General features: G+C 46.6%; 1 protein-coding gene across 6 annotated transcripts in view; it reads right to left on the minus strand.

Moving 5' to 3' along the window:
- ccdc57 (coiled-coil domain containing 57) overlaps positions 1–24,161 on the minus strand; it is a 276,573-nt gene that overhangs the window by 79,465 nt on the left and 172,947 nt on the right. For all 6 annotated transcript variants that reach the window (XM_038776870.1, XM_038776871.1, XM_038776872.1 and 3 more), the window contains 2 exons: positions 17,629–17,791; positions 3,809–3,943 (listed from right to left, as the gene is read on the minus strand). In XM_038776870.1, the coding sequence (XP_038632798.1) occupies positions 3,809–3,943; positions 17,629–17,791 (298 nt within the window). The remainder of the gene's footprint in view (positions 1–3,808; positions 3,944–17,628; positions 17,792–24,161) is intronic.

Raw genomic sequence — 24,161 nt, forward strand, 5'->3', positions numbered from 1 at the left:
TCAAGCGCCACTCACTCTCCAACATACATAAGAACATAAGAATATAAGAACTACGAGCAGGAGTAGGCCATCTGGCCCCTCGAGCCTGCTTCGCCATTCAATTAGATCATGGCTGATCTTTTGTGGACTCAGCTCCACTTTCCGGCCCGAACACCATAACCCTTAATCCCTTTATTCTTCAAAAAACTATCTATCTTTACCTTAAAAACATGTAATGAAGGAGCCTCAACTGCTTCACTGGGCAAGGAATTCCATAGATTCACAACCCTTTGGGTGAAGAAGTTCCTCCTAAACTCAGTCCTAAATCTACTTCCCCTTATTTTGAGGCTATGCCCCCTAGTTCTGCTGTCACCCGCCAGTGGAAACAACCTGCCCGCATCTATCCTATCTATTCCCTTCATAATTTTAAATGTTTCTATAAGATCCCCCCTCATCCTTCTAAATTCCAACGAGTACAGTCCCAGTCTACTCAACCTCTCCTCATAATCCAACCCCTTCAGCTCTGGGATTAACCTAGTGAATCTCCTCTGCACACCCTCCAGCGCCAGTACGTACATTCTCAAGTAAGGAGACCAAAACTGAACACAATACTCCAGGTGTGGCCGCACTAACACCTTATACAATTGCAACATAACCTCCCTAGTCTTAAACTCCATCCCTCTAGCAATGAAGGACAAAATTCCATTTGCCTTTTTAATCACCTGTTGCACTTGTAAACCAACCTTCTGTGACTCATGCACTAGCACACCCAAGTCTCTCTGAACAGCGGCATGCTTTAATATTTTACCGTTTAAATAATAATCCCGTTTGCTGTTATTCCTACCAAAATGGATAACCTCACATTTGTCAACATTGTATTCCATCTGCCAGACCCGAGCCCATTCACTTAACCTATCCAAATCCCTCTGCAGACTTCCAGTATCCTCTGCACTTTTCGCTTTACCACTCATCTTAGTGTCATCTGCAAACTTGGACACATTGCCCTTGGTCCCCAACTCCAAATCATCAATGTAAATTGTGAACAATTGTGGGCCCAACACGGATCCCTGAGGGACACCACTAGCTACTGGTTGCCAACCAGAGAAACACCCATTAATCCCCACTCTTTGCTTTCTATTAATTAACCAATCCTCTATCCATGCTACTACTTTACCCTTAATGCCATGCATCTTTATCTTATGCAGCAACCTTTTGTGTGGCACCTTGTCAAAGGCTTTCTGGAAATCCAGATATACCACATCCATCGGCTCCCCGTTATCTACTGCACTGGTAATGTCCTCAAAAAATTCCACTAAATTAGTTAGGCATGACCTGCCTTTAACGAACCCATGCTGCGTCTGCCCAATGGGACAATTTCTATCCAGATGCCTCACAATTTCTTCCTTGATGATAGATTCCAGCATCTTCCCTATTACCGAAGTTAAACTCTCTGGCCTATAATTTCCTGCTTTCTGCCTACCTCCTTTTTTAAACAGTGGCGTCACGTTTGCTAATTTCCAATCCACCGGGACCACCCCAGAGTCTAGTGAATTTCGGTAAATTATCACTAGTGCATCTGCAATTTCCCTAGCCATCTCTTTTAGCACTCTGGGATGCATTCCATCTCTAAATCCTCTGTGGCCACAGCTTTGACCATACTGCTCCATTCTGAGCTCTCATGTAAGAAACAGATATTTGTCCCAGGTATCACTTCAAGGCCTTGCGTGCAACCCGGTCAACAGGCAACATCTGTAAAGACGCACCAACAGCACTCTCCTCAGCCAGTGTGCCCTTGCTCACTTTCAAAGTGGATTCCACTTGGCCAATAGTGCAGGGAAACCATTGCATTCACTGAATGTGCAGGTCAATGCACACAGGGTTATCTACTGAACGGCAATCAGTGGCATTCACACATATCAGTGGTGATTTAGTGAGCATAATTGGATGAGAAGTCAGACTACTTGCATATTGATTGAATTGTGGTTGAACAATCCCAGCTACAAAGAAATTCTTATTACTGACATGCCTCACCAATAGACTTGCCCGTGTCAGTAATGAGTTTTGAGGCCCTTTCCCACTCTCCCCATATGAGTGGATCCGTCAATCCATGATGATCGTCCACCCACCCACCCAATGCACTTGCCCAGGCTTCTCATCCCAGTGTCAGGACCCTCCAAAAAGGCAAAGGACCAGCAGCAGAAGTGTGCAGCCACACGAAGGGTCACTTGGAGACTTGTCTGTCTTACCCTTCTGGCTCTGAATCCTCCCATTTCTGGGCCCATCTCTTACCAACCCCCCCCCCCCCCCCCCCCTTTTTTTGGTACTGAGGCCTTTGCCCCAAACCCATGCACCTGCAGCCCCTGTGGCCTTCAGGCCCTGCCTCTTCACCCTTTAGATCCTTGAGATCCTACACCTTCAGCATTCTGGCGCCTTCCTACATCTGTGTCTTTGTCGCTACCCATCCTTAATCTCGCTGCATTTGAAATTCAAATAGTTAAGCTCACAACCAATGAGCTTTGACAAGTCATCCACTCAAAAGGTTAGCTCTGTTCTCTCCACAGATTCTGTCAGACCTGCTGGGATTTTCCAGTGTTTTCTCTTTTTGTTTCCGATTCCAGCATCCACAGTAATTTGCTTTTATCACAACCAATGGAATTTGTCTCGTTCCTGTGAAATAGTCTGTGTGAATTGTGTGATCGATAAACTGCAGGGATTTGGTACTGGTAAATTATCCACTGTCAACGTTTAAACTGGGTATGTGTATGGTATGAATTAACCTACTCCAATATTAAATTGAAGTTAACTCAGAAAGGAATGAGCTAGTATCAGGCTGGTTTGTGGAGCCTTGCATCAAGGTCTATTCCTTTCCGGTGAGCTTTGTCAGAATCTTTATTATTATGGAGAGCCTTGACAATTTTGACAACTTTTATTAAAAGGATCCCGCTTTCGAGAAAACAAAGCATGTCATAGGCAAAATCTTTCCCTTTTAAAAACAAAGTTGGGAAGGAAGCAGAAGACAGTGGCAAAACATTACCGACATTATATTGCCTTAATAATAAATAATTATTATTGAGGGTGGCACAGTGGCGATTACTGCTACCTCACGGTACTGAGGTTCCAGGTTCGCTCCCGGCCCCGGGTCACTGTGGAGTTTACACATTCTCCCCGTTGTCATGTGAGAGTGCCTTTAAGAAATGGATGTTTAAGCAATGTACCTTTAAGAAATGCAGTGATGTCAGAGTGTGGGTGGAGCTGGGCTTTAGCTCAGCCATTTTGAAGTTTTTAGTTTCAGTTTGAAACAGCAGCTGGGAGTGTCTGCGTTTTTTCTGAGAGCTGCAGGAAGGAAAAGAGCTGGTCTGGTGATTTCTGCAAATCCAAAGACTATAAATATATTGAATGTAACCTGTTGTGCTCCTATATTTGAAGGGTTGAAGTCTTTTGGATGTTTAAAAGAACAGTTTGCAGGATGGGGCAGTGTTGTATTATTTTCGGGGTTATCTTTGAAGTAAGGGGTGTTAAGAGATCCAATGTTTATTTTAAAAGGTTAAGTTGAGTTCATGGAATAAACATTGTTTTGTTTTAAAAACCACGTGTCCATAATTGTAATACCACACTTAGGGAACAAGCCGTGTGCTTCAAAAGCAACAATCCATACATTTTAGGGTTCTGAAAACACCTCTCCCATTACACCGTGTCTGCATGAGTCTCACCCCCACAACCCAACGATGTGCAGAGCAGGTGAATTGGCCATGCTAAATTGCCCCTTAATTGGAAAGAAAAGAATTGGCAACTCTAATTTATGAAAAATAAATTAATTAATAATTTTCACCTGTGAATCCCTTTGTGGTAAAACACCATGCTCCTGTAGTGAAGCTATTGCTTGGTCTCTTTCGAGGGTCAATGTTCTGACTAATGTCTCCACCTCTTGCAGTTTACGGTCTTTTTCTTGTAGTTCGGCTGTAACCTAAAGAGAATCGTATGGACAGGCAATCACTTTTTAAGAACTTGTTGTCGAAGCTGGGTCAAGTTCTAAAGAATGAGAAAATCGCCCAGGCGTTCTTTTCTGCATTAATTCTCATCAGTTGGTCCAACTTATCTTAAAAACAAATATTCTTGCCAATTTTTAAAAACACATTTGTTCCCTTACCATCATCTTATGATGGTCTTACTTCCTTACTGGGGCCCAGTTCTAAAAGTGCTGGTTTCACAATGGTACCACCCAAGTGGCTAATATTCATACTGTTAAAATTGGGAGGATATCACAGACAAGCCATATTAAAGCTAATTTTCCCTTCCTGCCCTGGGCCAAAAAAGGAACAAAACTCAATGCATTATTTCTCCTGGCATCTAGCTTTTTTTATTCTTTCATGGGATATGGGTGTCACTGCCAAGGCCAGCATTTGTGTCTATCCCTGAACTCGAGAAGGTGGCGATGATGAGCTGCCTTCTTGAACCACTGCAATCCATCAGGTGCAGGTACACCCACAGTGCTTTTAGGAAGGGAGTTCCTGGATTTTGACCCCGTGACAGTGAAGTAGTATAGTTCCAAGTCAGGTGTCAGCTCGGAGGGGAACTCGCAGGTCGTGGCGTCCCAATGCTTTGCCCTGAGGTTATGGGTTTGGAAATTGCTGTCAAAGGAACCTTGGTGAGTTGCGGATGTGCATCCTGTTGAAAATAAACCTGAATAAAGCAAAGACTTGCATTGGATTCATTCTACCATATTATGAGGTTATCTGAACTAACAGGGTGTGAAAGTTCAAGTTGGTAGATGCTGTGCAATCAACCAGGCTGATTTGTCCTATATGGTGTCAAACATCTTGAATGCTGTTGGAACTGCATTCATCCAGGCAAGTGTTTAAATGGCTGGTCCAGTTCAGTTTCTGGTCAATGGTAACCCCAGAATATTGATTGTCAGAGATACAGCAATGGTAGTGTCATTGAATATCAAGGATAGATGATTACATGCTTTCTTGTTGGAGATGGTCCTTGCCTGGGACCTGGTGAGAATGTGACTTGCCACTTATAAGCCCAATCCTGAATGTTGTCCAGGCCTTCTGCACACTGATGCAACACAGACTGCATCAAGATCTGAAGATTTGTGAATAGTACTAAGCATTATTAACTAACAATTTTCAGCAAACATCCCCACATCTGACTGTATAATAGAGGGAAGGTCATTGATGAAGAAGCTGAAGATGGACTAGGACACTATCATGATGAACCCATGCAGCAATGTCCCGGTACTGAGATGATTGGTCTCTAACAACTACAACCATCTTCCTTTGTGTTAGGTTTGGCTGAAACCAATGGAGAGTTTTCCCCTGATTCCCAAGGACTTCAATTTTACCAGGGCCCCTTGATGTCACACCTGGTAAAATTCTGCCTTAATATCAAGAACAGTTATTCTCACCTCACCTCTGTAATTCAGCTCTTGGTTGGACCAATGATGAGGTCAGAAGCCAAATGGACCTGACAGAACCTAATCTGAACAGTGAGCAGGTTATTGCTGTCCAATTGCTACTTGATAGCACTATCTATGGCACTTTCCATCTTGCTGAAATCAGTTAACTCAAAATTGAGCTGTCAGACCTGTCTGGTCTGTACCATTTGAGGCTATTTAGCCATAAATAAATATGCTGAATCAGGCCTTGTATCCATATGCATAGGTTACCCTATAATTATGTCTGTAGCTGTTGCACATTTCACTCTGGACAGTTGTGTTGATTTCCGTGTCTGTGAATTCATATGGTGAGTAGGTGGGCCATACAGATTATGAAAGGATAGATGCAGGAAGGATGTTCCTGATGGTGGGTGTGTCCAGAACTAGGGGTCACATTCTGAGTATATAGGGTAGACCATTTAGGAGGAGAGATTTATTCACCCGGAGAGTGGTTGGCCTGTGGAATTTGTTACCACAGGAAGTAGTTGAAGCCAAAACATTGTATGTTTTCAAGAAGTAGTTAGATGTAGCACTTAGGGAGAAGGGGATCAAAGGTTATGGGGGAAAGCGGGATAAGGCTATTAAGTTGGACGATCAGCCATGATCATATTGAATGGCGGAGGGAGATCGAAGGGCCGAATAGTCTCTTCCTGCTTCTATTTTCTATGTTTCTCTGTTTCACTGAAAATCCCCTCCCCACAAAAACAATCATTAAAAAAGTTCTCGAATGCAAGTAACTGACATGAAAACTGGTTAAATTTATTGCAGCTGAAGCTGGCAGACTCATGTTGTTTTTATATCACAGAAGCACCTCTTGAAACATCCCTTTCTAATTAGTATACATTAGCTGCCCCCAAATACAAAGAGGTCAGGCATGCAGAACCATCTACTGTAGAACAAATAACAACAGTGGTGAGAAGCCGCTATTTTATACAAACAACTCACTATCTTTCCAGTCTGCTGAATAAATGCTCACAAGTGGATTCAGAAACTGGCATGAAAATATTACAAGATTAGACTGACTCCTCTGTGAGGAAATATTACAACTTTCCAGCAGCTTGCAGACAAATTGTACCTTACTCAACATGCCTTTTCCATTACTTCTCATTGAAGCACCATGTCCATGGCCAAAAACTAATATCAATAGTTTCAATGCCAATTAACCTCTCACATCCTTGCAACAGTGCTATAATCTAAAAGATACTCACACGTCTCCAATTCCTTTGCCATATTTGTTTCTCTGTCAACAGACAATGCGGAAAGCTGATAGGGGTCATGGGAATTAGACTCAGAACACTGCATAACAGAGGAGGAATAGAGGGGGGGGGGGGGGGGTGCAGAAATCTTGCAGGCGAATGCGAATAGTCAATGCAATATCAAACTTCAAATATTCTGCACTCTAACCAAATTCCATGGGCTGGATTCTCCACTATTGGGACTATGTCCCACGCTGGCGTCAAAACGGTGGAGTTTCACGCCAGAAAAACTAAACATTTACTAGCTGCCTATAAGGCACTCCCTGCCCTCTGATCAGCCCACCCCGACCAGGTCGGCCGCGGATTGAGTCCGCAGCCGCCGCGCGAGTATCCTGACCAGCTAGAGCACATTAGTTCCATGCCATCGGGACTTCGGCCGGTCGGGGGCATCTGACAACAGCCCCAGGTGGCATGGAGTACGCCGCTTTTCAGGGCCCGCAGAATCGGGGAACCGACGCCAGTCCCGATTCCTTGCGGGAAAATGGATTCTCTGCCCCCACGCCGGTCGGGATGTCGGGGTGCGGAGAATCCAGCCCATAAATTACATCCTTTGATAACTAATGCACATTGGAGGACAGTACCTTGGGCATTGCACTTGCTGGAGCAGTTTGGGTACATTCTGCCTCAATAAGGGGTTTTCCATTCTGGGATTGGGTCACTTCCGAGACCAGACCCTGCACCATGTTGGTAACACGTGTAAAACATCTACTTGGCTAAGTCGCATTTGCTACGCAATTAATGGCAATTGACATGGGAAGGCAGGACAAAGGCAGCGGTGGGCCCAATTTAAAGGGAGAGTAGCAGCCATTGCTGAGGCTTGCTGTTTGTCCCAGGAATGTGAATAATATGCAGAATAAAGGGCAGAGTAAGAAAGAACCCAACCCCTGCCAGGGCAGCCCCCTGTTTCGTGATGCTTTACTGGAGAAATTATTAAGCGCTGCAACATTCTGTTTCTTGCCAATGAAAACAGAAAGACTGCAAGGCTTACAAGGTCACATATGGTAAAGGAACATCTGTGATTATGGGTGACTTTAATCTACATATAGATTGGTTGACTCAAATTAGTCATAGTACAATAGAGGAGGAATTTCTGGAGTGCATATGGGATGGTTTTCTGGACGAGTATGTTGAGGAACCATCAAGGGACAAGGCCATCTTGGACTGGGTGTTGTGCAATGAGAAAGGAATAGTTGGCAATCTAGTTCTGAGAGAACCCTTGGGGATGAGTGACCATAATATGGGAGAATTCTTTATGAAGTTGAATAGTAAGGCAATTGATTCTGAGACTAGGGTCCTGACCTTAAATAAGGTAACTATGATGGTATAAGGCATGAGCTGTATGACGGACTAGAAAAAATTACCTAAAGGAAGGACAGGCAATGGCAGGCATTCAAGAAACGAATAGGTGAACTCCAAAAGTTGTTTATTCTTATTTGGCGCAAGAGTAGAAAGGGAACTGTGGCAAAACCAAGGCTTACAAGGAAAATTAGAGATAGAATTAGATTCAAAGAGGAGGCATACAAATTAGCAAGACATAGCAGTAGACCTAAGGATTGGAAACAGTTTAAAATTCGGCAAAGGAAGACCAAGGGATTGATTAAGGGGAAAATACAATTTGAAAGTAAACTAGCACAGAACATAAAAACGGAGTGTTAAAAGCTTCTATAGGTATGTAAAGAGAAAAAGATGAATAAAACTAATGCAGGTCCCTTACAGTCAGAAATGAGGGAATTCATAATGAGGAACAAAGAAATGGCTGAGGAACAAAATTCGTATTTCGTTTCTGTCTTCACAAAGGAAGATATGAATAATGTACCGGAAGTTCTGAGAAGCACAAGTTTTAGCAAGGAGCTCAAGGAAATTAATATTAGCAAAGAAATAGTTTTGAAATGAAATGAAAATCGCTTATTGTCACAAGTAGGCTTCAAATGAAATTACTGTGAAAAGCCCCTAGTCGCCACATTCCGGCGCCTGTTCGGGGAGGCTGGTACGGGAATTGAACCCGCGTTGCTGGCATGCCTTGTGGAAATTAATGGGGTTGAAGGCAGACAAATCTCCAGGGCCTGATAATCTTCATCCCAGAGTACTTAAGGAAGTGGCCCCAGAAATAGTAGCTCCATTGGTAGTCATTTTACAAAATTCTCTGGGATGGTTCCTACTGTTTGGAGGGGAGCGAATGTAACCCTGCCATTCAAAAAGGGAGGTAGAGAGAAAACAGGGAATGATAGAATTAGTAGTAGGGAAGTTGCTGGAGTCAATCATCAAAGATTTCATAGCACAGCATTTGGAAAGCAGTGGTATAATCAGGAAAAAAATCAAAATGGATTTCTGAAAGGAAAATTATGCTTGACAAATCTACTAGAATTCTTTGAAGATGTAACTAGTACAGTTGACGAAGGAGGATCTGTGGATGTGGTTTATTTAGACTTTCAGAAGGCTTTCGACAAAGTCTCACACTGCAGATTAATATGGAAAGTTAAAGCGCATGGGATTACGGGTAGTGTCTTGAGATGTATAGAAAGGTGGAATAAATAGGTATTTTTCTGATTGGCAGGCAGTGGGGTACCACAGGGATCTGTGCTAGAACCCCAAATGTTCAGATTATATATTAATGATTTGGATGAGGGAACTAAATGTATAATCTCAAAATTTGCTGATGAGACAAAGTTGAGTGGGAGGGTGAGCTGTGAGGAGGATGCAGAGATGCTTCAGCGGGATTTGGACAGGCTGAGTGAGTGGGCACACGCATGGCAGATGCAGAATTATGTGGATAAATGTGAGGTTATCCACTTCGGTAGCAGAAATAGGAAGGCAGATTATTATTTGAATGGGTGTAAATTGAGAGAGGTGGATACTCAGCGAGACCTTGGTGTCCTCGTGCATCAGTTGCTGAAAGTAAGTGCACAGGCACAGCAGGCAGTAAAGAAGGCAAATGGTATGTTGGCCTTTGTAGAGAGAGGATTTGAGTACAGGGATAGGAGTATTGTATTTGGCATTTGTTTTTGTTTTTTAAAGTATTTTTATTAAGGTTTTGCAGAATTTTCTCATTATAAAACAGTAGTAACCATAATAACAAAACAAACTAGAGTAAACATTAACATAGTGCAAAAAGAGAATATATAATAACAATTAAATAGACATTACCCCACGTGACCCAGTCTTCCCACACCATCCCAATGAAGCACTCACGCCCCCCCCCCCACCTCCACTCCCCTACGGATTGCTGCTGCTGCTGACATTTTAATTTTCCACGAAAAAGTCGACGAACAGCTGCCACCTCCGGGAGAACCCTAGCATAGACCCTCTTAAGGCAAATTTTATTTTCTCGAGGCTGAGAAACCCAGCCATGTCGGTAACCCAAGTCTCTACAGTCAGGGCTCTGAGTCCCTCCACATTAATAAAATCCATCTCCGGGCTACTAGGGAGGCAAAGGCCAAGACGTCGGCCTCTTTCACCCCCTGAACTCCTGGGTCTTCTGACACTCCAAAGATCGCTATCTCTGGACTTGGCACCACCCGTGTGTGAAGCACCTTGGACACTGTCCTCGCGAACCCTTGCCAGAACTCTCTAAGCTCCGGGCATGTCCAAAACATGTGGACATGGTTTGCAGGGTTGCCCTTGCACCTCATACAACTGTCTTCTACCCCAAAAAACCTGCTTATTCTCGCTGCCGTCATGTGTGCCCGGAGGACCACCTTAAATTGAATTAGACTGGGCCTCGCACATGAAGAGGAGGAATTAACCGTGCCCAGGACCACTGCCCACAGACCCGCTTCCAACTCCTCACCTAGCTCCTCCTCCCACTTGCCCTTGAACTCCTCCACCGGGGTTTCCTCTGCCTCCTGTAGTTCCTGGTAGATATCCGACACCCTCCCCTCCCCCACCCAGGTGCCGGAGACCACCCTGTCCTGTATCCTCAGTGGCGGCAGTGTCGGAAAGGCCACTACCTGTTTTTTCAGGAAGGCTCAAACTTGCAGATATTTAAAGGTGTTTCCTGGCGGCAGATTAAATTTGTCCTCTAGCGCCTTCAAACTGGGAAAGCTTCCGTCTATGAACAGATTGCCCATCCTTCTGATGCCTGCCCTCTGCCAGCTCTGGAACCCACCATCCATCTACCCGGGACAAACCTGTGGTTGTTGCATATCGGGGTCCAGACCGACGCTCCCTCCACCTTCTTGTGCCCCCCCCCCCCCCCCCCCCCCCCCCCGAGGAAGGTCCTCGTTTTGGGCATTTGTGAGGGCAGACCTGGAGTATTGTGTACAGTTTTGGTGTCTTTATTTGAGAAAGGATGTTCTTGCTATGGAAGCAGTGAAGCAAAGGTTTACCAGGCTGATCCCTGGGACGGCCGGACTTTCATATGAGGAGAGACTAAATTGGTTAGCGTTATATTAATTGGAGATTAGAAGAGTGAGAGGGGATCTCATAGAAATTTCTAAAAGTCTAACAGGATTAGATAGGTTAGATTCAGAAAGTATGTTCCAGGTGCTGGGGGAGTCCAGAACTAGGGGTCATATTTTGAGGATAAGGGGTAAACCTTTTAGGACTGAGGTGAGGAGAAATTTCTTCATCCAGAGAATGGTGAAACTGTGGAATTCGCTACCACAGAAAGTAGTTGAGGCCAAAACATTGTGTGATACAAGCTGAATGTAGGGAAAAGCGAGGTATTCCCGGTGAATGAGCTGGCACAGTGGGCTAATTTAGGGGGGATGCCATTTAGGGTAGAGAGGGATAGGTTTAGGTACTTGGGGAATGGACGGGGCTCCATAAGTGGAACTTAACGAAGCTGGTGGAGGAGGCCAGGAAGGATCTTAAGAGGTTATTATTTTTTCGGAAAGTGGTCACAATCATCTCTGACTTTGTATGGGCGGGGAAGGTGCTGAGGGTGGGGAGGACCCTGCTACAGAGGCAGAGGCAGCAGGGGGGTTGGCGTTGCCAAACTTGCTAAATTATTATTGGGCAGTGAATGTGGACAAGGTGCGGCGGTGGTGGGAAGGAGAAGGGCTAGAGTGGGTTAGGATGGAGGAGGAATCTTGTAAGGGGTCTAGTTTGAGGGCTATGGTGATGGCAGCATTACCAATGGCTCCGAGTAGGTATTCAGGGAGCCCAGTGGTGCAGTCCACGGTGAAGATACGGAATCAGCTGAGGAGGCATTTTAGTGTGGAAGGGATGTCGGTGCAAAAGCCGCTGTGCAAGACTTTGCACGAAAGGTCTGGAAGGGGTTCCCTAGATTGCCGGGATACACCCTGCTGGAGTGACTGCTGCTTCCGGATGTGGAAGGGGAGGGAAGAATTGCGGATATATATATATATATATAAGTGTCTGGGGGAGCAGGGAGGCAAGCGGGTGGTGAAGATCAAGGAGAAATGGGAAGCGGAGTTGGGAGCGGAGATCAATTGGGGAGTATGGAGTGAGGCACTGTGAAGGGTAAACGGGACCTCCTCTAGTGCAAGGATGAGCCTGATACAGTTTAAGGTGGTGAACAGGGTGCATATGACTCAGGCGAGAATGAGTGGGTTATTTCAGGGGGTAGCAGATGAGTGCGAGAGGTGTGGGCGGGGGCCAGCGAATCATGCGCACATGTTTTGGGGTTGTGAAAAATTGGGAAGATTCTGGGCGGGAGTATTCGTGGTCTTAGCCAGGATAGTGGAGGAGGGAGTGGACCTGGACTCCTTGGTGGCAATATTTGGGCTTTCAGAGAAGCTGGAGCTCATGCAGAGGAGGAAGGCCAATGTCTTGGCCTTCGCCTCTCTGACTGCACGGCGACGAATTTTGCTGGAGTGGCGGTCGGAATCGCCACCGGGGGTAGCAGCATGGTTGGGTGACCTGTACGACTTCCTGCAGTTAGAGAAGATAAAGTATGAGTTAAGGGGCTCAGCAGGGGAGTTTGAGAAAAGGTGGGGGATGTTTATGACCATGTTTGAGGAGCTGCTCGTCGCAGGGGATGGGGGGGGGGGTTTGAAAAAGGAGGAAAATCTGTACAAACTGTATAGTTGATTGTTGGGAAGAATGTTTCCCGGGGTGTTTATTTGCTGTAACCTACTTTGATACAAGTTTGAATAAAATGCGTTTACAAAATCAAAAAAAACATTATGGGCGAGATTCTCCCATATGGGGAGAAATCGTAAGGCTGGCGTCAAATCCGGGCGGGTTTGACGCCAGCCCCCCCCCTTCCCGACCGGGAACCGATTCTGGTCCCCAGTCGGGGCTAGCAGCCCAACGCCGTAAGCTCCGGCATCACGGGCTTAACGAATTTCGTTAATCCCGCTTGCCCGAGTTAGCGCCGGCTGACGCGTCATATGACGTCAGCCGTGCATGCGCGGATTGGAAGACTCCAACCCGCGCATGCGCGGATGACGTCATCGCGTATTTGCGCAAAACCCGCGCATGCGCGGGCCGGGATGCCCCTCAGCCACCCCGCGAATGGATACTGCGGGGCGGCGGAAGGACAAATAGTGCGCGGGCATCGGGCCCGCTGCCCGTGATCGGTGCCCACCGATCGCGGGCCCATGGCACCCTTGGCACGGCCGTGGTACTGCCGTGCCAATCGGTGCCATGGTTATAAAATGCGAGTGTTTACGGCCGTTTTTACGAACGGCCAGACCAGGTGTGTTTGCCGTTCGTAAAAACAGCCGTAAAGGCCTGGGAACTCGGCCCATCTATCAGCTGTGAATTGCTGCCGGTCGTAAAAAAACGGCGGCAGCGGTTCGTGTCGGGAGTTGGGCAGGGGGGGGGGGGAGAATAGCGGGAGGGCGTCGGACCGTAAAATTTTACGAGCCACGCTATTCTCCGCACCGTCGGGAGTGCGGAGAATCTCGCCCTATATGATTTCAAGAAGGAATTAGATTATAGCTCTTCGGGCTAAAGGGATCAAGGAATATGGGGGGGGGGGAGAAATGATCAGGGTATTGAACTTGGATGACCAGCCATGATCATAATGAATGGCGGAGCAGCCTCGAAGGGCCGAATTGCCTCTTCCTGCTTCTATCTTCTATGTTTCATGAGGTCAGCAATCATGGTAATAAGGAACTGAGCCCAGTACCATAAGCATTTCAATGACTTCTCAGATTTGGAAAGGTGAGACGGAAGATAAACCCAGACAGCATGCCTCCTGTTCAGCAGAGTGCAAAAGTATCCTGACGGCGCATAGAGTTCTCCTGACCATGGAAGTGCTGTGTGTTCAGCAGCCTTGGTGACACACAAACAAAAATCTGAACCCTAATACTGTTGGTCAGGAGGCTGAAGTCCAAATTACAGCAGTGTTCAAGAATGAAAAGCTGGGAGTGGTGAAGGAAAGAGGCATTATCCTAAATGACCCTTTAGGCCAAATGGGAAGTAAATGCCCAGGGAGAAGGAAATATTAACTAATTTAGCTCAAAGAGAATTAAATCCCTGGTCATGATGGATCCATGCATTACAAAAGAATCTAGGTAATAATAGCAGAGGCACTATGATACATATTTAATAATTCATTACAAAAGGGGTAGTACAAGTAATAGCCAACATTATAGCCATATTTTAAGAAGGGAGATGGAACATGTCCAGGAAACTATAGACCTGTCAAATTAACATTAGTAGTCAGTCCATTATGTTTCCTGCTACGAGAGAAGAAAATAGAAAAACATCTTGAAAACAAAAATATGATATGTAATAGTCAATATTTAAAAGGGAATGTCTTGCTTGATCAATCTGATTGAATTATTTGAAGAGGTACCAGGGAATAAGTAGAGAAGGGTAGCACAGTAGATGGAACATATCTAAAGCGTTTAAAAAAAATTCAGATATGGTACCACACAATGGACAAATGAATAAGGTCAAAGCGTATAGAGTCATGGGACAAGTAACTGGCTAGCTGGAAGACAGAAAGTAGAGAGAAGGGGTAATGGATAGCTATTCAGAGTACCAGAATCTGGCACAACTATTATTCATAATTTATATTAACAATTTAGAATCTGTGAACACCAATATGTGAGGGATAGTCAATACTGCAGAAGACTACTACCAACTACAAGACATTAATAAATGTGCAGAATGGGCATTAATTGGCAAATTAATTTAAATACGAGTATTACATTTTGACAAAAAAATAAGGCTATTGTATATTACTTCGAAAATGAGAATCTAAATGTGTTGGGAAGCAAAGGGATCAGGGACTACAAATGCAGAAATCATGAAAACGTACAAAGCAGATTAATAAGGCAAATCTAAAAGCAAACCATGCACCAAAGTTTATTTCTAGAAGAATATATTTGAAAAGTAGATAAGTTATGCTAAACCTGTATCAAACCTTGGTTAGACCAAACGTGGGAGTACTGTATACAGTTTGGGTTACTATATTGTTAAAAGGCTAGAGGAACCGGAGAGTGTGGGGAAAAAAGAAATTTACAAGGAGGATATCAGAACTGTAAGTTTGTACCCATAAAGAATGGATGAACAAACTGAGTTTACTTTCTCTTGAGAAAAAAAAGACCTAGGACAGGTCTTTAAAATTATGAAACATTTGGATACACTAAACACTCTGCTTCCATTTCTGGAGAAGAACAAAACAAGAAGCCATTGAGCTGAATGTAGAAATTTCAGATATATTGTATTATATATATTTGGTGCAGTAAGGGTTAAAAGCCTGGGTTAGTATGTGACTGCTACAGTCATGTTTTTAAAATTCCTGGTTAAAAAGCCAGTTGGACATTTTGGATAAAGAGGTGCAATTAAAACATCGTAAAAGTAAGATCATTTTTCATTCCAGCCATGGATAGTTTGTTGAAGTTGTGCTAATGGCCATTTGTTTATAAAAAGAGGGTTCCCTGGGGAGTAGATAATTAGACATATTGGGTACGATTCAGCGACCTCGTCGTGCCCGGCTTGGTGTCGGGGTCAAGGTCGTTGAATCTGAGAGGCCTCTCGCAAGATTTGTGATGCTCGAAACGTCTCACGAGATTCAACGTAATCTCATGGGCCATCGCAATCTGGATCTCGCTTTCACTGGGTGTGATCCACACCTGAATATTTAAATGAACTATTACACCTGTTTAAATATACGATCGCCAGATTCACTCGGTGCCTGAGACTCAACAGCCGTGCCTGCGTGACATCGCCAGGGTGTTGTTTAGTACTGTTCTCCACCTGGGGGAGGGGGGGGGGGGGGGTCTCCCAGGCCATTTGAGGCCCCGGGATGGTCAGGGACAGAGAAAGTTGGCATCCCGGCTCTCTCTCTTGCACCTGGGCACCTTCCCTGGCTGTAAATTGCCAGGCTGATAGGGGCACTGCCAGGTGTCAGTGCCATGGTTCCAGTTTGACACTTCCAGGGGTAGGGCTTTACCAGGTAAGGGGGGTGAGAGTCAAATAGAAGGAGAGAGCAATGAGAATGTGGAACTAGCAACTAAGGGGTAGTTTAAGTATTTGGTATAAATGCATTTAAGTGGAAGCGAAATAAGCACTGGGGCCGGTTTAGCTCAGTTGGCTGGACAGCTGGTTTGTGATTCAGAGTGAGGCCAACACCGTGGTGCAATTCCCGTACTGACTGAGGTTATTCATTTAAGGCTCATCTTCTCAACCTTTCCCCTCGCCAGAGGTGTGGTGATCCTCAGGTTGAATCACCATCAGTCATCTCTCCCCTCAGGGGAAAGCAGCCTATAGTCATCTGGGATTATGGCGACTTTGCTGAGTATTCCATGAAGCAGAAAAAATTGGGCTCATCTTTGATCCCATTCAATTACATACTCTGCCAACACTGAACATCAGGGCTTATATTTGAATAAATTACGAAGAGCTGGAAAATCTCCCATATGTCTAGGATCCATCGGAAAGAGAGGAGGGGAGAAAAATAAACCATAAAATTAAATGCGCGCACAAAGCATTCAAAATATGTAAACCCATGGCAACAAATTATCAGTATATATTCCTGAAAAAATGCTAACAAAATATATAATGAATCAAGAAATGGGAATTATTTTGAAAAAAATACATTCAATCCAGATGAGTTATCCACTGAAGGTGGTTGGAGGCAATGTTTTTGTTCCTGTTAGTCTGTTTGTTTGTAAATAACCTATCTCAAAACGTAATGGACAAATATCGATGAAATTTGGTACACACAGAGTAAGGCCTAGTTTTTGGCAAAGGTGTGGATCCAGAACCTTGAATTTCTTTAAAGAATCCGTTCAGATTGTGGAAACGGGCAAATTGACTTCCATTTAACAATGTGGGTTATTTTATTTGGACTCTTGTTCCGATTTTAGGATTCTGTGGCAGGTCTCAGATGCTGTGGTAGAATTTGTTGCAGCTATCAAAGTGTGAGCAGAGTCTTCAGAGCAGTTTGCTGAATGTGGATTGGCCTAAAGCCTCCTCAGTGAGATGGAAGCTTTTCATAAAAAGGGTTTTTTCAGCTTTCTAGTTAGAACACCGACCAGGAAAAAAATTCAAAGAGCTATGTAAATGTATTAACATAGGGTTAACACAGCGTGATGGAGGTATGCACTCTATTGGTGGTAAAGTGACTCAGTAGTTAGCACTGCTGCCTCACAGCGCCAGGGACCTGGGTTCAATTCCAGCCGTGGGTGACTGTGTCGTGTTTGTACATTCTCCCTGGGATGCCTCCAAGTGCTTGGCTTCCTAAATCCAAAGATGTGCAGATTAGGTGGGGTTACGGCAAAGGGTTGGGGGTGTGGGCTCAGGTGGGCTGTTCTTTTGGAGGTTTGGTGCAGACTCGAAAGGCCGAATGGCCTCTTTCTACACTGTAGGGATTCTATAATTCTACTGAGTGCCCTCTTCACTTGTTTGTAACAGTATTACTTGGAATCTTTGAGAATTGACACCGAATCATATAAATTGGAACTGACATCCAACCAAGATATCCCCCAAACAATAATCTATGGGAATGGATTCTGGTGCATCAAAATGGATGTTGAAATGGAGGGCAGAAAAAAATAAAATTTACTGAATTTGTTTTCTGTGACTTACCTGGTCTCGCGCTTGGGTCAGACTATGAATTAGTTCTTCTGATTTTGCGTACTGACGTCTTTCCATCTCCTCACAGCGTTGCTGCCAATCCAACTCTGCCTGTACTTTTGTTTGTTCCAGATCCCGCTCCCTCTCTACTGCTCGGAAAAGTTGCTGTTTATATCTAAATCCAGAACAGTTTCAGTATGAGGGAAGTAATAAGTTTTGAAAGATTATCTAATAAACGTTTGAAGACTGTGATGATGGCTGGTACAGAATATCGAACAGTAATTCAACCTCAGGGAATCTACTTGCAATTCCAAATATCTGACATCTCAGAACTGTTGCAGTGAATTATCTTGAAAACTGTTCTAAGCTCGATCCAACATGGCTTGCCCAAAACCCCATCCTTGCTAACCTGCAGCAGTGATTATAACATGATAGAATTTCACATTTAGTTTGAGGGTAAGAAATGTGGATCTAAGACTAGCGTCTTAAACTTATTGCAAGGGCATTAGACAAAGTTGGCAGCGTGAACTGGGAAAATATGTTAAGAGGTAGGACAGTAGAGAAGCAGTGCCCAAAATTTAAGAAGATATTTCATAACTCTCAGCAAAGATATATTCCATTGGCAAAGAGACTCTATGAGAATGCACCATCCATGGCTAACTAAAGAACGTATGGATAGTATCCAATTGAACAAAAAAGCATACAATACTGCAAAGATTAATGGAATGTGAGAAGATTAGTCAGATTTTAAAAACCAACAAATAATGACTTTAAAAAATGGAGGGAGAAATTGGAGTATGAAGTGGAATTACCTGTGGGAAGCACTGGGAAGGTTTGGGTTTGGTGAGGGCTTCATTGGCTGTGGTTGCTCTATCAGGCACCAGTAGCGAGTGTGCGTACGAACCAGCCGAGGTCGGGGTATTTTAAATTACACCGAGGGACGAGGCAAGGGTGCCCCTCTCCCCGTTACTGTTTGCTCTGGCCATAGAGCCATTGGCCATGGCGTTAAGAGCCTCTAGGAACTGCAAAGGGCTGATTCGTCTGACTTGGGGGGGTGGAGCACCGGGTGTTGCTTTACGCAGATGACCTGCTCTTGTATATTTCAGACCCGTTGGAGGGGTTGGGGGAAGTAATGCGAATCCTGGGGGAATTTGGCAATTTTTCGGGGTATAAATTGAACATGGGGAAAAGCGAGATGTTCGCGATCCAGGCAAGAGGACAGGAAAGAGACTGGGAGAGCTGCCGCTTAGAATGGTAGGAAAGAGCTTTTGGTATCTGGGAATCCAGGTGGCCGGGAATGGGAGGAACTGCACAAGTTAAACCTATCCCGGCTGGTAGAACAAATGGAAGGGGACTTTAAGAGATTGGATATGCTGCCGCTATCACTGGCGGGGACGGTACAGACTGTGAAAATGACGGTCCCCCCCAGACTTCGGTTTGTCTTTCAGTGCCTCCCCACCTTCATCCCAAGGGCTTTTTTCAAGCGGGTGAATAAGGTAATTTCGGGCTTTGTGTGGGTGGGTAAAACCCCGCGAGTGAAGAAAGAGTTGCTGGAGCGCAGTCAAGGGGAGGGTGGGTTGGCGCTGCCGAACTTCTGCAATTACTATTGGGTGGCTAATGTAGCCAGTGGGTAGTGGGGGAGGGGTTGGTATGGGAGCGGATGGAGGTGGCGTCATGCAAAGACACAAGTTTGGGAGCACTGATGACGGCACCTCTTCCGTTCTCGCCAGCCCGATACTCCACAAGTCCGGTGGTGGTGGCGGCTCTGAGAATCTGGGGGAAGAGGAGACGATATGAGAGAGTGGAGGGAGCATCGGTTTGGACCCCGATTTATAATAATCATCGGTTTGTACCGGGCAGGCTGGATGGTGGGTTCCGGAGATGGCAAAGGGCAGTATTTAAAAGGATGGGGGATCTATTTATAGATGGGAGCTTCACCAGCTTAAAAGCCTTGGAGGATAAATTTGAATTGCCAGCAGGGAACGGGTATAGGTATTTGCAAGTGCGAGATTTCTTGAGAAAGCAGGTTCTGGCCTTCCCGCTGCTGCTGCCAAGGGGGATATAGGACAGAGTTGTCTCCAGTACCTGGGTGGGAGAGGGGAAGGTATCAGATATTTACCAGGAGCTTTGGGATGCGGAGGAAACCCTGGTGGAGGAGCTTAAGTGCAAGTGGGAGGATGAGCTAGAAGGAGAGATAGGGGTTTGTGAGCGGATGCCCTAAGCAGGGTTAATACATCCTCAGTGCCAGGCTTAGCCTGATACAATTCAAGGTAGTCCACCGGGCTCACATGACTGTGGCCCGGATGAGCATGTTTTTCGGGATAGAGGTGCGCGGGAAGCCCAGCAAACCATGTCCACATGTTTTGGGCATGCCCGAAGCTTAGAGGGTTCTGGCAGGGTTTCGCTAAGGCAATGTCCACGGTACTCAAAACGGGTGGTGCGGAGTCCGAAGTTGGCGATCTTCAGAGTGTCGGAAGAGCCGGGAGTTCAGGGTGTGAAAGAGGCCGACATTCTGGCCTTTGCCTCCCTGGTAGCACGGTGACGGTTCTTATTAATGTGAAGGGACTCGAAGCCTCCGAGTGTAGAGACCTGCGTTGGTGACATGGCTGGGTTTCTCAGTCTCGAGAAAATAAAGTTCGCCTTAAGAGGGTCAATGGTATGGTTCACCCGGAGGCGACAGCTGTTCGTCGACTTACTCGGGGAAAATTAAACTGTCAGCTGACGCAATATTCCAAAGTGGGGGACGGGGGTGCGGTTTGTTGTTTCATAGTTGGGGTGTGTGAATATTGGGATGGGGGGCAGAAACATTTATTGTACTATGTTCATGGTGTTGTTTGTATTATAAAAACTTGCAAATACCTTAATAAAAATATTTTTTTTAAAAAAGAAAGGTACATTTCTGTTTTCCACCTTTATATTGAGTTTAAAAGCCTTTTTCAAAATGGAACTATGGACCGGCAACATGGCACCTTTCTCCGTTTGTTCAGACCTGGCCAGACTCATATCTCTACAGCTGGCTATGAAGAGTTATTAAAATGCATGAGACTCTGCCAGGGATCTTCATTAAATCTTCCAAAATATGTGAAAACCCCTTTTTCTTCTGAGGGAACAGGAGACAGATAGAAACTTCAAAAGGATCACAATTTAATTATTTGCCAGGTGAAACAATGGGCGGAATTTAATGACCACCGCGTCGCGTGTTTTTCAGTGGCGGAGGCGGCCCACTAGCGGGATTTACTGGTCCCGCCGTTGTCAAGAGGATTTCCTGTTGACAGCCATCCTCGTCGCTGGGAGACCCGTGCGCCGACGTGGGACCAGAATTTCCCGCCAGCGTGAACAGCCAGTAAACTCCGCCGAATAACTCCTTGAAAGTTAACATGGTTATTTCCGGAAGCGGCCATGTCCGACTAGGTTGCGCGCACGGCAGCTCCTGCCGGGATCGGACATTTGGGCCTTCAACGGAGCGGTAGCGGCAGTTCGGCGATGATTCCCGGCGTGGCAAGAGATGCTGGAGAGGTTTGCCTCACTGCTGCATGAGGGAACCAGGAGTGGGGCCATCAAGTAGAACGATCGCGGGAAAGCGAGCTGAACGGGTCCGGGAAGACAAAATGGCAGCTGGCGTGGACCAAGTAGCGTGGGCCCAGTGGTCGAGAGAGCAGCAAGAGTTCCTGAGAAGCTGCTTCAATGAGCTGAAGACAGAGATGCTGGCCCCTATGAAGGCCTCCAAGCAAAGGATGGTGGAGGCTCAGAAGGTGCAGGAGCAGGCGATCAAAGAGGTGGAGAGAAAGGTATCTGACAATGAGGATGAGATCCTGGGCCTGGCGGTCAGGGTGGAGGCACATGAGGTCCTGCACAAGAGATGGCAGGAGAGACTGGATGATCTCGAGTATAGGTCTAGAAGTCAAAACCTGCGGAATCTGGGCCTCCCTGAAGGTGCGGAGAGGGCGAACGCGAGCACGTATGTGACTACAATGCTGGTGACACTAATGGGCGCAGGGGCCTTCCCGCGGCCCTTGGAGCTGGATGGGGTGCATAGAGTCCTCGCGAGGAAGCCTAGGGCGAACGAATCACCGAGGACGATGGTGATAAGGTTCCACCGCTTCACAGACAGGGAACATGTCTTGCGTTGGGCAAAGAAGGAGCAGAGCAGTAAGTGGGAGAACTGCGAGATTCGGATATACCAGGACCTGGGAGCTGAATTGGCTAAGAGGCTTGCGGGATTCAACCGGGCTAAGGCGGTCCTCCACAACAAAGGGGTGAAGTTCGGGCCGCTGCATCCGGCGAGGCTTTGGGTAACGTACCAGGACAGGCACCACTACTTCGATACGCCGGATGAGACGTGGACATTTATTAAGCATGAAAAGCTGGACCCGAACTAACAGGACAGCTGCACGTGGGTGAAACGCCCTGGCGGGGATGTGTAACCGGGTGTTGGGCTGATGTAAGATTGGTAGTAGAATTTAAGCTGTCCACTTTTCTTCTTTTGCTTTTTTTTCAGGGGAGGGGTAACTCCCGGGTTGCGTTTCTCGTTTTATGGGAAGAATGTGGATGGCGCTTGCTCTCTTACCCTGTTGGGGAGGGGAGGTTGGGGGCCCGAAGGAGGAGACTACAGTAAGATTGGGGATAGAGGCGGGAGCGGCCGGGGTCAGCATGGGTCAGTTGACTTACGGAGGCGCAATGGGGGGGGGGGAATCAGTGCTAAGCGGGTGCTTGGCAGGGGGGTGGGGCCCTGCTTTGCTGACTGAAGGGGAACCAACTTTTGGGTACGGATGGAGAGTTGGGTTGGGGAGCCTCCGGCGGGAGGGCTGGAGCAAGCGGGAGGCGCTGGCCGAAAAAGGGAGATGGCTAGTCGGCCGGGAGGGGGGTCAACCCCCCGTCCAGGCTGATCACGTGGAATGTGAGGGGTCTGAACGGGCCGGTCAAGAGGGCTCGCGTGTTCTCGCACTTAAAAGGATTAAAGGCGGACATGGCCATGCTTCAGGAGACGCACTTAAAACTCGCTGACCAAACGAGATTAAGGAGGGGATGGGTGGGCCAAGTGTTCCATTCGGGGCTAGACTTGAAGGCCAGGGGGGTGGCACTTCTGGTGAGCAAACGGGTGGCATTCGAGGCAGGGGGTATCGTAGTGGACAAGGGGGGCAGGTACATTATGGTGAGTGGCAAGCTGCAGGGGGCCCGGGTGGTGTTAGTGAACATCTATGCCCCGAACAGGGATGACATGGAATTCATGAGGCGCATGCTGGGTAAAATCCCGGACTTGGAGTCAAGTAATTTGATTATGGTGGGGGGGACCTCAACACAATCCTGGATCCGGCATTGGACCGGTCTAAGTCCAGGTCGGGAAAGAGACCGGTGGTGGCCAGGGCCCTGAGGGGGTTCATGTACCAGATGGGGGGTGTGGACCCATGGAGATTCGCGCAGCCAAGGGCGAAGGAGTTCTCCTTTGTCTCCCATGTTCACAAAGTGTACTCTCGGATTGACGTTTACGTGTTGAGCAGGGTGTTAATCCCGAGGGTGGAGGGGGTCGAGTATTCGGCCATTGCGGTCTCAGACCATGCCACGCACTGGGTGGACCTGCGACTGGGACAGAGGGACGGCAACGCCCTCTCTGGAGACTAGATGGGGGACTGTTAGCGGATGAAGAGGTGTGTGGGCGGATAAGGAGGAGCATCCAAAACTATGTGACATAACTATGTGACAACAAACGACACAGGGGAGGTAACAGCAACAACGGTCTGGGAGTCGATTAAGGCAGTTATTAGAGGGGAGTTGATTTCTATTAGGTCCCATAGAGAGAAGAGGGAGAGGGCGGAGAGGGAGAGGCTGGTGGGAGAGATACTCAGAGTTGACAGGAAGTACGCGGAGACCCCCGAGGAGGGGCTGCTAAAGGAGGGCCGGAGACTGCAGGCGGAGTTCGATCTGCTAACCACTGGGAAGGCGGAGGCGCAGTTGAGGAAGGTGAAAGGGGCAGTCTACGAGTATGGGGAGAACAACAAAGAACAAAGAAAATGACAGCACAGGAACAGGCCCTTCGGCCCTCCAGCCTGCGCCGATCCAGATCCTTTATCTAAACCTGTCTCCTATTTCCCAAGGTCTACTTCCCTCTGTTCCCCGACCGTTCATATAGCTGTCCAGATGCATCTTAAATGCTGCTATCGTGCCCGCCTCTACCACCTCCGCTGGCAAAGAGTTCCAGGCACCCACCACCCTCTGCGTAAAAAACTTCCCACGCACATCTCCCTTAAACTTTCCCCCTCTCACATTGAAATCGTGACTCCTTGTAATTGACACCCCAATCTTGGAAAAAGCTTGTTGCTATCCACCCTGTCCATACCTCTCATAATTTTGTAGACCTCAATCAGGTCCCCCCTCAACCTCCGTCTTTTCAACGAAAACAATCCTAATCTACTCAACCTTTCTTCATAGCTAGCACCCTCCATACCAGGCAACATCCTGGTGAACCTCCTCTGCACCCTCTCTAAAGCATCCACATCCTTCTGGTAATGTGGCGACCAGAACTGCACACAGTATTCCAAATGTGGCCT

Source organism: Scyliorhinus canicula, chromosome 18, assembly GCF_902713615.1.
Source record: "Scyliorhinus canicula chromosome 18, sScyCan1.1, whole genome shotgun sequence".
Taxonomy (NCBI): Eukaryota; Metazoa; Chordata; class Chondrichthyes; order Carcharhiniformes; family Scyliorhinidae; genus Scyliorhinus; species Scyliorhinus canicula.